Source organism: Mobula birostris, chromosome 2 (genome assembly GCF_030028105.1).
Source record: "Mobula birostris isolate sMobBir1 chromosome 2, sMobBir1.hap1, whole genome shotgun sequence".
NCBI lineage: Eukaryota > Metazoa > Chordata > Chondrichthyes > Myliobatiformes > Myliobatidae > Mobula > Mobula birostris.
This window is the reverse complement of record NC_092371.1, coordinates 177,144,064-177,160,002: the sequence shown is the minus strand read 5'-3', so window position 1 is coordinate 177,160,002 and position 15,939 is coordinate 177,144,064. Positions and strand designations below refer to the sequence as shown.

General features: G+C 39.4%; 2 protein-coding genes across 3 annotated transcripts in view; one reads left to right on the top strand and one right to left on the bottom strand.

Moving 5' to 3' along the window:
* Positions 1 to 15,939, bottom strand: part of mcph1 (microcephalin 1) — a 286,557-nt gene that overhangs the window by 171,198 nt on the left and 99,420 nt on the right. The gene's annotated exons all lie outside the window — the stretch shown is intronic.
* angpt2a (angiopoietin 2a) overlaps positions 1 to 15,939 on the top strand; it is a 96,682-nt gene that overhangs the window by 74,898 nt on the left and 5,845 nt on the right. For both annotated transcript variants that reach the window (XM_072251123.1, XM_072251124.1), the window contains exon 8: positions 2,904 to 3,034. In XM_072251123.1, coding sequence (XP_072107224.1) covers positions 2,904 to 3,034 — 131 coding nt within the window. The remainder of the gene's footprint in view (positions 1 to 2,903; positions 3,035 to 15,939) is intronic.

The following is a 15,939-nucleotide window of genomic DNA, read 5'->3' as shown; positions in this document are numbered from 1 at the left end:
TCCTGATTTTAGTTCCAAGTAGCATAACCAATGGCCACTGGCTCTAGACACACATAACCTTGTATTTCTACCATCATCTCTGAAAACATTTGCAACCACCTCATTGCTTCGATATCCTTTTTATTATGCACATCAGACTCCAAATGTGGCTTGATTCAGATTTAACATACCTTTCTTCCTCAATTCCATGAAAATAACTATTTTGTTCTTTTGTTTTCTTTGAATGGCCTTACCAACTTCTGGCACTACTTTCCGTCATTTTGGACTTTGTGCTCTAAGGTCCTATTGTTTGTCCATTTTGCCTTCAGTCACTACTTTCAAGTAAAGAGCAACCTCTACTTTCTTTCCACCTAAATGTGCTGCTTCTCCTACCTTGAATGTCCTCTGCTAAATTTTGCCCATTCGACAAGTTTACTGATGTCAACCTACACTCTGTTGTACTCTTGCTCGATACTGAATCCTCCTCTCCAATAGTTGACGACCATCTGCACATCTAGAAATTGTGCTCAGTTACAAAACTTAAACTGGTAACTTGAGGAAAGACTAAGACATATTTTCTTTTCCCTCCTATCGGACCAAAGATACAAAAGCCTGAAAGCACATACCACCAGGTTCAAGAACAACTTCTACTCCACCGTTATAAATCTATTGAAAGGTTCCTCAGTACAATCACAATCTTCCTTGTTTTAACCTTACACTTTATTGTTTATCTGCACTGCACTTTCTCTGTAGCCATTACACTTTACTCTACAGTCTGCTATTATTTTACTTTGTTTACCTCAATACACTGTCATGATTTAATCCATATGCACTATGGTGGCGGACTCGGTTGCAGCGGCTTCTCTGAGTCCAAACAGTTACACCAAAGGTGTAATTGTTCATCCCTTATGTCTTTTACGATCACAAGACACTGCTAGATATTAACAACATCAAATACAGCAGATCTACCCCATCAGCAAGTTGCTCGATAGTGGTGGAGCTGGATTTTGTTGCACACCATCTTGCCGTCTGCTACAGGAAGGCGTGAGAGGCAGCACATGGTCCAACAAACTGTGGAAATCATTGTCTTTGAGTTTTTTTTTCACAATCGCAAGGTCCTGTTAGAGATTGGTAAGGAAGAATACTGCAAGTCTGGTTCACCAGTACATTGGAAGACTGACAGTGGGGGATCTGTATGGCCTTGGTTGTTGCGCAGACAAGGCCTTCTTGCAGCTCAGGGAAGGAGACGCCAGAGGCAATGTGGTGCTATGGACGTCAATGCTGGGTTAGGGGCTGGCCCCACCTGTTAGTGCTGCCCTCCAGTGTTCACTTGGTGGAAGACAAGCTGGATTGCATTCATCTGCAGCTGCAGTAGCGCATGGTGATCAGAATGCCACACACTTGTTTTTGCAGAAACGTAGCTCCAGAAAAATGTCCCATGGAACATTAATCTGTAAGCCATGTCACTCAAGGACTGGGATTATATTTTTTTTGTGACTGCATGTTTACTGCCAGCATAATTATATGTGCTATATGTGCCTTGTGCTATGTGTGACTGTTGGTACAGTGTTTTGTACCTTGGCCCAGAGAAACGTTGTTTCATTTGGCTGCATTCATGAGTATGGTTGAATGACAATTACAATTAAACTTGAACTTGACAAATTTCCCACTGTACCTCAGTACATGTGACAATATTAAACCAATTTACCACCTTTGTGATGAGAGCAACTGTCGATACTTTGAGCCAACAATTTGCACCAGTCCTGATGGAGGGTTTCAACTCAAAACGCTGACAATTCCTTCCTCCAACCCCTCACCCCACAGATGCTGCTCAACTAGCTGAGTCAGATTACCTGTTGCTCCAGGTTTCAGATTCCGCAGTCTCCCGTGCAGGTGAAGTGAGTACAACAGCTAGGAACTGTCAATTTCACCACCTGGCTCACAGCATTTATTTATTTACATACTTACTGAGTTACAGCACAGAATAGGCCCTTCCAACCCTTCAAACTGTGCCACTAGCAACCCCAGATTAACCCAAACCTAATCTCAGGACAATTTATAAAGACAAATTAACCTACTAACCAGTACGCCTTTGGACTGTGGGAGGAAACTGGTACACCTAAAGAAAATCCACGCTTTCCACGGGAAGCAAGTACAGACTCCTTACTGGCGATGTCGGAATTGAATTCTGATGTCTCAAGATGTAATAGTGTAGTGCTCACCACTTTGCTACCTTGGCATACACAGTTTTCAGAATCAAAACAGAGTTTATTGCCATTATGGTAATATTTGGTGAGAAGTCCAGGAATTACCCTTCTCCCATCCAACCATCTTTAAAACACCTTTACTGTCAAACGCATACCACAATATTTTTCCACAGTTGTGATATCATTAGCATTGAAGGAAACTCAAAAACCAAGTTGTCAGAATCAGAATTCGGTATATCACCGGCATATATCGCGAAATTTGCTAATTTGTTTCAATAATTGGTACAAAATTAATGTTGCCTCTGCTCTTGACAATTCACACTACTCATGATGCAATGTTGGGAGCAGGGTAGCACAGTAATGTAGTGGTTAGCCCAGTCGCTTTTACAGTGCCAGCGTTCAGGGTTCAATTCCTACCTCTGCCTGTAAGCCGTTTGTACATTCTCTCCGTAACTGAATGGGATTTCTCCTGCATCCCAAAGGTGCATCGTTTAGGGTCAGTATGATACACTGGCACTGAAAGCCTAGCCGCACTTGCAGGCTGCCCCCAGCACAATCCTCATTGACCTGATTTGACACAATATTTTTCGATGGTCATGTGACAAAAAAAGCTAAGCTTTTAGCTCTTTAATCTTTAGAATGCCACTTGTCAACAGCAAATCTTCAGCTAAATGGGAAAAAAAAATTATATTTTGTACTGATTTATTCCCTCTACAGAATCCATCTGAAAGGCTATAGTGGAACAGCAGGCAAGATAAGCAGTCTCAGCCAAATGGGAAATTCTTTCAGCACGAAGGATTCAGACAACGACAAATGTCTTTGCAAGTGTTCACAAATGGCTTCTGGAGGTAAGAAGGAAACTTGGGTCTCCTGCACGTACTTCTTCTGTGGAGGACGAGCTGCACGTGTACAATGGTGTCAAGATGAGTGGGCAAAAACACACGTCAAGATTGGCAGATTTATGATATACAAATTCTGTTTTCATTTCATGAAGTTCAGGGAATTTTACCTAAGCTTTGAGCTCAGAATCATTTAAAATTCAAATTTATCAGAATTTCATCTGTTTATAATTAGGCAGATTATGGTGACTTAAATTATATTTTTATTACATCAAATTCTGAAACTTTCTAGTGTTTGGAGAAACTCCACAAAAGCAATCTTTTCTGCAGAAAAATTAGCTCTTCTTACCCAAGTTCTTGGTTGGCCAATTACTTCTTAGATATTTACCCTGCAAAGCTGAGAGACGAGTTTTGCTAAAGTTCTATAATTGGAAGTGCCACTGCTAATTAGCATAAACTTGTAGATTTGCAGCTTGACACACATGGATTTATGCCTGAAGACAGGGCAGAAATATTTGTACATTCTTTCTCACTAAAATACATTTCAGTACCACAATGAATAAACAAATACTCATGCTGATTTAACTTTCAAAATTTGACATCTTGCACATCTAGATACTAAAACAGTAAGGTGATATATAATGCTAGAGTACAAAGGAGTCCTTATTTTATTCAAGATCTTTTAAGTCATTTCTGAAACACAAGTGTAAAAGGAGAAATATACAATTGTTACTCCAGATCTGCTGCAGCATTAAAAAGTACTAGGATAAATAACACAGTAATAAAAAAAAATAAATAAAAGTATAAAAAAGCTTATATACATAGATTGATTCTGCATATATAAAGTGATGTAAGGTACAGAAGTGTCTGTACATAAGGTAACTCTGAAAGGAAATGATAAAGTAGTGATAATGTGGGGTGTGTTGGGGTGGATTAGTAGGTGGAGGTATTGATCAGCTTTACTGCTTGGGGAAAGTAAATGTTTTTGAATCTGTTGGTCCTGGCATGGATGCCACATTGTCCCAATCCCATCAAGGAGCAGACTAACAGTCCATGATCAGGGTGGGTGGGATTCTTTATGATATTGCTGATCTTTTTCCAGTATCTTTCTGTATAATGTCCTTCATGTGGGTAGGCTAGTGCAGTGATGCATTGGGCAGGTTTGACTACCAATTGTCAAATCTTGTCTGGCACAGTGCAGTTTCCATACCATGCAGTGATACAGCATAGTAGGATACCCTCTGCTGAGCAACTGTAGGTCATGAGTATTGATGTGCTCACGAGTACTGAACATTTTGGCCTGAGACCCTTCACCAGGATTTGAAGAAGTCCTGATGAAGGGTCTTGGCCCAAAACGTCAACTCTTTATTTCTTTCCATAGATGTTTCCTGACCTACTGAGTTCACGCAGCATTTTGTTTGTTACTCTTAACCTGATTGCCGGGTTGTTCCAATAGAGATTTATCCACTTCATCGTATTAAACTTCTCTTCAATTGTACCAATCTATCTTGAAGTGCACCAGTCATGACTGGGCTTTTTAGTGAAACAGATCTTTTTTCTGTTAGATTGATTTAGAGTGCAATTAGATATATAGTTTCGCAAGTGGCATTTGTTGTGTTTTTAATATTTTAGTTATATTTAATAGTGCAAATATATTGTTTGATTAAGCATTTATTGTTGATTACATAACTCATTACACCACCACATCGTAAGCATGTGCCTCACTAAAGTAAGGATGAAGTAGACACATTTATCCAAGGCTCCCTTGATTGTTCTTTCGATTAGAGGCGACGAGCAAATTTTAAATTGATGACCTACCTGTTGAAGTACAGTGAGACATTAGAGTTTAAAAAATAAAAGTGCAGCATGTTTTTTCTTTGGAAAGGGAGAAAGAGACTTGAGATTAAAAAAAAAGCGCAGCACATTTTTAAATTTCTTTTTGAAAGACAGTCAAGTGTAAAAAAAAAGGAAAAGGAAGGACAAAATTCACAGATTTATAAACAGTGAGTACTAGGTGATGATAATAATAAATAAATAGAGCAGAAATGGCTGGCTACATCAGAAAGTTAGATGTGTTCGATTGCTAACAGATAACTAGATTATGTATAATGAAAGGTTGAGAAGTATTTTAAAGCAAATTGAATAGCTGATGAGAAACGTGTGCCAGTTCTGCCGAGTGCAATTTGTGGAACAGCATACAGTTTGCTCTGAATTTTGGGGGCTCCAACCAATCCAGCTGAGATATGCTTTATTAATATTATGAATGTAATATAAGTACATAGAACCAAAACTATTGTTGATTGCAGAATGCTTCAGGCTGCATAGGTGGAGTCAAAAAGAAGGAAAGTCCTTTTCAGCTTATGTGGTTGAATTGAAGAGATAGTCTCAGCATTGGCAGTTCATTGATGAGCTAATGATGCACTGAGAGTCTGTTTAGCCTGTGGAATTTTACAAGAAAGGACTAAAAAGCAGCTTCTATGTGAAGCACAGTTCACATTTAAAAGAGTAGGTGAAATCACTGTATCAATGGAAACAGCAGCCAGAGACACGATTGATTGTAGTCAGGAATCAAAGTGATCATGTATAAAATCACACATCTAAACAGAAACCTGCCTGGCCAAACATATTGTGTTACCATTGTGGCAGGGGCTCACATACACCAGGTGAAACTTGCAAAAAGTGCAACAAAGTAGGTCACATACAAAGAGAAAGTCAGGCATTGAAAAATAATTGGACTGTACAGGGAAGGTATAAAGATTAAAAAGCCAAGTTGCAGATTCAAAAACTGCACTATGTGTTGCAAAATCTGATGAAAAATCTGATATTGATGAGAGTGACACAAGACTGGATAGCCTTAGGATTTATAATGTGAAAACTAACAAGAGACAAGCAATGTGGCTTACCAGAAGTGAATGGCAAATTAATTAAAATGGAATAGGACACTGGCTGGCTGCTTTAGTCCTTATAACAAAATGAGTTTGAACTGTATTTCAAAGATACTAAACTGAAGCCTGCAGATATCTAACTAAGAACTTATACTGTGGGAATGACATTAAAAACAGTGAAACACAACAAGCCGCATTGAGCTTGTATGTGGTAAAAACTTGTATATGGACCAGCATTGTGGAGACTTGAGTGGCTGTAACAACTACAACTTGATTGAAGATCCATCCACCATTCACATGTCACATTCCTTGTAATAGAGTCAATAGAAAGAGAATTTTAAGAAAAGGTCCTGGATGATGCCAGAGCAGCAATCAAGCATGGGACTGGAAAACTCAAACATATCAAGGGTAAAATATTGTTAAATGAAAATGCCAACCCAAGTGGCAGTGCTGCCGAAGCCGAAGGGTTTTGGCTCGAAACGTCCATTATACTCTTTTCCACAGATGCTGCCCAGCCTGCTGAGTTGCTCCAGCAATTTGTGTGTGCTGCTTGGATTTCCGGCATCTGCAAGATTGTCTCTTGTTTGTTGTTTTACAAAGTCTGTCCAGTTCCTTATAGCATCTGTGAGAAAGTAGCCCTTGAGTAAGATTGCATGGAGGCTGAAGGAGTTCTCCAACACCAGTGGTCCCAGTAGTCAATAAGAATAGGTCAGTCAGGATCTGTGGTGATTTTAAGGTCACCACAAACCCAGTACGAAAAGCAAAACAATACCCTCTACCCAGGATAGAGGATATCCTTGTAAATCTTTCTGCGTTGTCAAGTGAAGTTAGTTGAGGCCTACCTACAAATGGAGATGGAAGGAGAGTCCTAAGTGTTTCTCACCATAAACACTCACAAGGGGCTCTATTGCTACAATGGGCTTATTTTTGGAGCAGAATCTGCACCAGCAATCTGGCAGAAAGTTATGAACCAGGTGCTGCAAGGCTATCCAGGCACTCAGTGTTACCTGGATGACATCATTGTTACTGATGAGGGTGACAAGCAATGATGGATGCCTCAAGGCCAAAGGACATGTTACAGTTGCGGCCCATTTTAAGGTTTGTCAATTACTATAACAGGCTCCAGACAAACCTGGCTATTGTGCTCCACCCCTTAAACTCATTACTTTAGATCAGGAAAAAAAGGCAATGGACTAAGTAGTGTAGGGAGGTTTTGCAAAAGAGTAAAAAATGGTGACATTAGACACTGTGCTTACACATTATAATCCACATCACCTAGTGAAACTTGCCTGTGAGCCTTGCTTTATGATATAGGTGCAGTCATGTCATACATTATGAGTGATAGAAGTAAATTCCCCATTGCATTTGTATCAGTTTTCCTTAACACAGCAGAGAAAATTTACCCTCAGATTGACAGAGAGGACCTACAGTATATTGCAGAGAGTCTAATGTAATTACTGATCATTAACCACTAGAGCCCAGTTTCAATCCACAGAAGAGTGTTCCACAAACAGCAGCAGCATAAATGCACAGATGGCCTCTGATTCTTGGAGGACACAACGACAAGATTGAATTCAGGAGGACAACTAAGCATGGAAATGCTGATAAATTACCCTTTTACCCTTGGAAAAGGAAATACCTGAAAAATTTGCAAAACAGACATTCCTCTTAATGTATTCTCCCCAATGTAAATTGTAAGTCCCCCTACAACAGCAGAGATGATCCAAGGAGAAACTGGAAAATACCCCGCACTATCACAGGTCTTCACCATCACCCAAAATGTCTGGAATGTGCAGCAGAAACTCCAGTTCCCCTATTTTTACCAGTGCCAGGATGACTTGCCCTGGATGGGAGTTGCCTTATGTGGGGATTAAGAGTTATTATATCATTCAAACTGGAAGCTAAAGTGTTGAAGAATCTACATGCCAATCATCTAAATATGGTCAACATGAAATGGTGGCTCTGGTGGCCTGGGATCATCAGTAGATCGAACAGCTTGCCATGCATTGTTTGGGATACCAACATGTCCAGAAGAAAGATGACAAGAGCTATCAGAATCTCTTTCTGTAGTCCCAGTGTCAATTCCTACAACCACCATGGAGGCGGCCCCAGAACCTGAGATTACTTCACAGCCGCAAGTCTCTCCTGCCAAGCAGAGTGACACTCCCCAAAATCAGGAAAGATGTTATCCCACAAGAGCGAAAAATCCTCCACAGCAATTAAATCTTTAGGCCTGAATGGGACAGTTAAAACTTTGAGCAGGGAGCAGTGTGGTATATTTAGTATTTCAGTAATATTTGAGTAATATTGTAAATATGTTGTTTAAGCATTATTTGTTATATAATTCATTACTTGTTATATATACAAAGCCTCAGTTAAAGTAAAAATAAAAAGTATATGTTTGTCTTCTTGCGTTTTTTTTCCAACTAGTTTTATTTTGGACTTACACAAGGTACCAGAAACCAGAGGCTCAAAAGCCATTTCTCATCAAGGAAGTGGAGAGTGTCAGCAACTTTAAATTCTTTGGTGTTAATTTCAGAGGATCTGTCCTGTAAATGCCATTATGAAAAAAGCATGGCAGCACCTCTACTTTCTTAGAAGTTTGCACAGATTTGGCATGTCATCTAAAACTTCGATAAACCTCTGTAGATGTGTACGTCTATTGAATGGTTGCTTCACGGCCTGGTAAGGAAACACCAATATCTTTGAATGGAAATGCCTACAAAAAGTTGTGGATATAGTTCAGCCTATCACACGTAAAGCCTTCCCCAACATTGAGCACATCTACAAGGAGCGCTGTAGTAGGAAAGCAGCACCCACCATCAAGGACCCCGATCACCAGGCCACGCTCTACTCTCGTTGCGATTAGGAAGAAGGTACAGGAGCCTCAGGACTCACACCACCAGGTTCAGGAACAATTATTACCCCTCAACCATCAGGCTCTTGAACCAGAGGAGATAACTTCACTCACCAATCACCATTCCGACAACCAATGGACTCACTTTCAAGGACTCTTTATCTTATATTCTCCATTTTTATTGCTTATGTAACCCTCAGGCTCGATTAACTCGTGTTCGTCTAAGTTTGGCAGCCGTTGGCCCTGCCAAACTGAGTAATCACGTTTGTGTGGATGCTGTGTAATGTATCCCAGTACAAACCCACAACGCAAAATATCAGACAGTACAAAATATGTGATTAAAGGATTACACTTTATAACTCTTACTTTGGCAATGTGGTTAGTAGAGAAACAGAATATAAAATAAATAGCCGCCACTTTAATAAAATAGTTCATGCACAATAAATTGTTGGAGCTCACGCAGCAGGTATTCTTCCACAAACAACCTCTGCCGAAAACGCCGCTGACACTCGGACCCTTGGATTCCCGTCTCCGCTGTCTGGTAGTCTGCCCACTCTCCACACACGTCCTTCCTCTCGTTCCTCCTCGACCGAAAGCCCGCAAAAAACCCAGTTCCCAGACATATAAGAAAGAATAACATCTCTCCCATTGGTTAGCTGTTATCTGTAGTTATAACCCAAACATCACTATTACAGAGAAACCATTACATCAGCAGTTAACATTACTGATAACCCTACACTTATTTATTTATCACTTAATTTTTTTCTTTCTTTTTGTAATTGGACATTTTGCTGCCTGTTGCACATTGAATATTTATCCATCCTGTTGAGTGAGTGCAGTCTTTCATTCATTCTATTGTGTTTCTTGCATTTACTGTGAATGCCCGCTAGAAAACGAATCTCTGGGTTGTTTATGGTGAGATATATGTATGTACTTTGATAATAGAATAACTTAATTTTGGACAAGTCTCCACGTTCAGGACCTGTGCATTTAAGTTTACTATGCTGTATTCATTCCCATACCATGCTGTATCCAAAGTAACCAAACATGCAACCATGAAACAGGAAGGTTTTGACTGTTTGCTCCTTCAAGCCTGTTCAACCATTTACTGAAATGGTGGCTGATTTGGCAACAGTCACAACTCCATGCTAACCATTCACTTCCTTCTCAAGATTCTGCCTTTAGATATTCAAAGGTTCTCATTATGGTTTCAGCAAGTTTCAAACACAGAACCCTCAGGGAGAAGGTTGCCTCATTTGTGTTAACTGGGGTACCCATTATTTCTAAAACAGTGACTCCTAGTTCAAGACTCTGCCACAAGAATAAAGATCCTTGTCAGAACCACTCAGTCCAAACCCCTCAGGAACTGTTTCAGTCAAGTAAGAGTTCTGATGAAGGCTCTTCTATCTGAGAGCTGAACCCTGTTTCTCTTCCAGCATTTCCTGTTTTTATTTCAGATTTGAAGCATCTTCAGCATTATGTCTATGAAAGTGCTCATTCATCCAGGTCATTGTATATCAAGAAAACTGGACTTGCAACCTAGACAACACAGCAAATCCAGTTGCCTTGATTTACTATTGCTTCATCTTCAGCTTTCTTTGATTTTCAGCAGTAAACTACCTAAACTTCACTGCAAATGGACACCAATTTCATATTTTTCGCTGCACAACACGTTTCCAAAAGGAAGTCAAACTTTATTTATTACAAATTATATTTAAGGTTACATTCATTGCTTTAGTCATCACATGCACATCCAACCAGATTATCTTCAGAACATGAGCCAATACAAGATGGGCCGGTATCCACAATGTGCTATCTACTGAATGGAATACTTCTCCGAATTTAAATTTAGGAGATCAAGTTGGCCTCCTGAGGCATCACTGGTCTCTCCATGAACAATCCTTGCATTCTAAATAATAAATATTGTACATTTTATCTCTGGGTGGTAGTTTCCATGGAACTGTGGAAATAGAGATAGTGGTGGGAAGGTGGCTTCAATTCACCTTGCTGAATCATTATCCAACTTCCTGCAAATAATGATAGTGGAATGTGATGGCTGGTGTCAGAACTGTAACCTGCACATAATCTTGCACAGAGTGCCCTCCTCTTTCCCCATTTTCCTTTTACGCATCTTTCCCATCTCCTGCATGTCCTGCCCCTTCTAATCTCATGGTCTGCAGTTAGAAATAACTCAGCAGAGGTAGCTCAATGTTGTGATAAACACCAGTTCCGCACTACATCATGTACAAAGCAAGATGGCCATTCATCATTATTACTATTGTTTAATTAAAGCCAGGAGGTAAAGGGAATATATCAACATGAAACTTCACTTAGAGATTCCTGACTGGACATTTTACATGGTTCAGATGCATACAGTATTCTCCGTACTTGCTCCCTTGCCGATTCTCTGAATTACTCTTGGCTACTTTCCTTCCAAGATACAGTTCCTATTTTTTTTATTGCCAAGTGTTTTTAATATTAAACATAAAAAGGAAATACATCAAGCTTGTATGTTTTCTAAGGAAGATTCAGCAGAAGTAACTGAAAGAGATTACTGGAAATATATTCATAGCTACGGAGTCCATTTTCAACTCATTCCTTTCATTAGCTTGTCATGTCATCAATAAGCTAGAGCTGAAGAAATTTTCGAGCCTGAGAATTACTACTGAATCTGCTCCAATCTACATATCTGGCAACTATTGAAATCTAACTGTGCAAACAAATAAATCTTCTTCTTTCACCTGTTCTCTGGCTGTCAATCCTTCTGCTGTTACTGGGGACAGATGGTCATCATACAAACTCTTACCAAAGCCTTCAATATTCTTAAGTTCCCTGGCCTGTTGATTAACTTCTTTCATCTTTGTATAATAATAAAATATTTAGGTGAAGTATTCAATGTGGCAAAAGGCTCCATTGTGCTTCATGTGAGTGTTATAGAATTTGGCAATGACTCACATTGGGAGATATTAGAACTGATTATCAAGGTTTAGTCAATAAAGAGCAATCAATCACATTCTTTTGAACGAACTCATGCAGCTCAGGCATGCTCTGCTAAAATTAGATTAGACTAATAAAATAAACTAACTTTATTGATTTAAGATTTAGACAATGCCTTTGGGGCCTATGATCACCACCAATCCCATTACCTCGCTGAGCAACATTCACAGGTTGAATGGGACCTATTTTACACTCTTGATATCTCACTTGAATTTATTTGCACCCTGACACATTGACCACTCCAAATAAACCTTTCTGAACCGTCCTTACATTGCTCTTTGTCCAAAGCGTCCTGACTCAGTTGTCAAAATGTTGATCCAGATCAAAACAGCAGCTCATTTGCTCAATTTCTTCGTGGCTACTAGTCTCGCCCCAAAATAATTTTCCAATCTACCATCTTATTCTCTTGTTTAATTTCCTTCACAACTTTGCACTTGTTATATTGTAACCTCCTGCAACCTTACAAGTCAATGTGAGTAGAAACATAGAAAATCTACAGCACAATACAGGCCCTTCGGCCCACAAAGCTGTGCCGAACATGTACTTACTTCAGAAATTACTGAGGGTTACCCATAACCCTGTATTTTTCTAAGCTCCATGTACTTATTCCAGGAGTCTCTTAAAAGACCCTGTCATATTCACCTCCACCACCATCGCTGGCATCCCATTCCATGCACTCACCATTCTCTGCGTAAAAAAACTTACCCCTGACATTTCCTCTGTACCTACTTCCAAGCACCTTAAAACTGTGCCCTCTTGTGTTAGCCATTTCAGCTCTGGGAAAAAGCCTCTGACTATCCACACAATCAATGCCTCTCATCATCTTATACACCTCTATCAGGTCACCTCTCATCCTCCATCACTCCAAGGAGGAAAGGCCGAGTTCACTCAATCTATTCTCATAAAGCATGCTCCCCAAACCAGGCAACATCATTGTAAATCTCTTCTGTACTCTTTCTATAATTTCCATATCCTTCCTGTAGTGAGGTGACCAGAACTGAGCACAGTACTCCAAGTGGGGTCTGACCAGGGTCCTATATAGCTGTAACATTACCTCTCAGTTCTTAAATTCAATCCCATGGTCGATGAAGGCCAATGCACCGTGTGCCTTCTTAACCACACAGTCAACCTACGCAGCAGCTTTGAGTGTCCTATGGACTCGGACCCCAAGATCCCGCTTGATCCTCCACACTTCCAAGAGTCTTACCATTAATACTATATTCTGCCATCATATTTGACCTAACAAAATGAACCACCTCATACTTATGTGGGTTGAACTCCATCTGCCACTTCTCAGCCCAGTTTTGCATCCTATCAATGTCCCGCTGTAACCTCTGACAGCCCTCCACACTATTCATACACCTCCAACCTTTGTGTCATCAGCAAATTTACTAACCCATCCCTCCACTTCCTCATCCAGGTCATTTATAAAAATCACATGGCTCCTTTAGACAAAATTAAAAAAGATTGGGAAAAGGATTTACAGACTTCATTTTCTGATGAGACCTGGAGGGCTATTTTCAAAATGGTTAATTCTTCATCATTACGTGCTCGTCATTCCCTCCTACAATTTAAAGTGGTACATAGGACTCATATGTCTGAAGACAAGCTCTCTCGTTTTTTTGCAGATATATCTCCTTATTGTGACAGATGTAATAATGGAGAGGCTTCATTAATTCATATGTTTGGTCATGCTCAGCCTTGAAAAATATTGGAAAGATGTATTCCAAACTTTTTCTGTACTTTTTAAAGTTAATTTTAAGCCTAATCCTTTAACTGCCTTACTTGGTATTATTGAGGAAAGAGCCACAATTTTGGAGCCTTCTCATTTGCGGGTACTGGCTTTTATTTCTCTTATGGCAAGGAGGGCAATCTTGCTTAAGTGGAAGGAGATCGCATCCCCCCCCCCCGCCCCACACACACATTCTCAATGGTTATGTGATGTTATGGCATGTTTAAATTTAGAGAAGATTCATTGTTTGATTTCTGATTCTAATCAAGATTTTCAAACGTTATGGAGACCCTTTCTGAACTATTTTTGAAAATCTTTGAAATGTTATTGTTATTAAAATATAGATCTGGGCTATTATTATAAGACACTATATGGTAAAGTACTCTTTTTTTGTTGTTTTTTTTTTAAACCAACCAGCTTTGTCTTGGTAGTGGGTGTAGAAATTTTTTATAATATAATTAACCATATTATTGTATTTCATAATTCAATTTATTTTATTTCATTGATCATGAATCATGAATATGGGATACCATGATTGTATCAGTATGATTTATATATATGTATAGTGCATTATGTGCTACCTTATTTTGATTTATAATAAGCATCCTTATGATTCTGAACTATGTATATGAAATTTAATAAATTTAATAAAAATATTGGAAAAAGAAAGAAAATCACGAAGAGTAGGGGCCCCAGAACAGATTCCTGAGGCACACCACTGGTCACCAAACTCCATGCAGAATATGACCCGTCTACAAGCACTCTTTGCCTTCTGTGGGCAAGCTGATTCTGGATACACAAAGCAAGGTCCCCTTGGATCCCATGCCTCCTTACTTTCTCAATAAGCCTTGCATAGGGTACCTTATCAAATACCTTGCTGAAATTCATATACACTACATCTACTGCTTTTCCTTCAATGTGTTTAGTCAAGTCCTCAAAAAATTTAATCAGGCACGTAAGGCATACTCCAACTCCTTTTCTCCATTAAATTATGGCCCTTGTATTAGACACTTACTTAGGATAGAGATAATGGTCATACTAAACTTGACACTAGGCTGTGCACTGTGGCCACTTTATTAGGTACACCTCTTGTTAATGCAAATATCTAATCATGTGGGAGCAACTCAATGTATAAAAGCATGCAGACATGGTCAAGAGGTTTAGTTGGTGGTCAAACCAAACACTGGAATGGGGGAAAAAATGTGATTTAAGTGATTTTGACTACGGAAATGATTGTTGTTGCTAGACAAAGTAGTTTGCATATCTCAGAAACTGCCGATCTCCTGGGATTTTCACTCACAATAGTCAAGTTTACAAAGAAAGGTGCAAAAAACAAATCATCCAGTGAGCGGCAAATCTATGGGTGAAAGCACCGTGTTAATGAGGGAGAATGGCCAAATGTGTTCAAGATGACAAGACAGTGATCAACTCAAAAAACCACGTATTACAACAGCATCCCTGAATGCACAGCATGTCAAACCTGGAAGTGGATAGTCTACAGCAAGAGAAGACCACATACAGGTAGTGGCCACTTTATTAGGTACAGGAAGTAATAAATTATAAATATTATAATAGTGACAAACAGTTTAGGTTTGGATGAAATGCTAAAATTCTGAAGGACAATCAAAGACCCACAGACCTAATTAAATGAATACAAGGCTGGACTGCTCGTAGAGGAGTCAAGAAAAAGGAGATACAGTATTTATGAGACAGGAATTAGACTGCTTGGATTTGGGTGCTGCAGATTTGGAATTATGCACAGAGAAAATGAGAATAAAATGTGTGTTTTTTCAAGAAATAAATTAAAAATTGAGGAATTGTGAGGAGGCAGCAACAGCAATGAATGATACAGGTGTACAAGATGATAAGAAGCATATATTGAATGGACAGCCAGAGACTTTTTCCCCAGGGCGGAAAAGGATTATACAAGGGGTCATCTTTAAGGAGGAATGCAGGAGTATGTGTCAGAGGTATCAACCTAAGGGTGATGGTAGAGGCATTCATATTAGGGAATCTAACATGGACATCTTTGATTAACTTAGGAGTTGGTAATGGAGGCAGTAGATAGGGCAGTCCAGTGCTCTGATTGTAGGATGTAGGATGTCAGGGACAGCACAATTGTCTCTGATGACTGAACCTCAGGGATCTGTACTGGGTCCAGTGTTGTTTGTCATATATATTAATTATCTGTATGATGTTGTAGTAAATTGGATTAGTAAGTATGCAGATGATACTAAGATAGGTGGAGTTGTGGGTCATGAAGAAGGTTTTCAAAGCTTGCAGAGAGATTTGGACCACTTAGAAGAGTGGGCTGAAAGATAGCAGAAGGAGTTTAATGCTGATAAATGTGAAGTGCTACATTTTGGTAGGAGTAATCAAAATAGGACATACATGGTAAATGGCAGGGCATTGAAGAGTGCAGTAGAACAGAGGGATCGAGGAA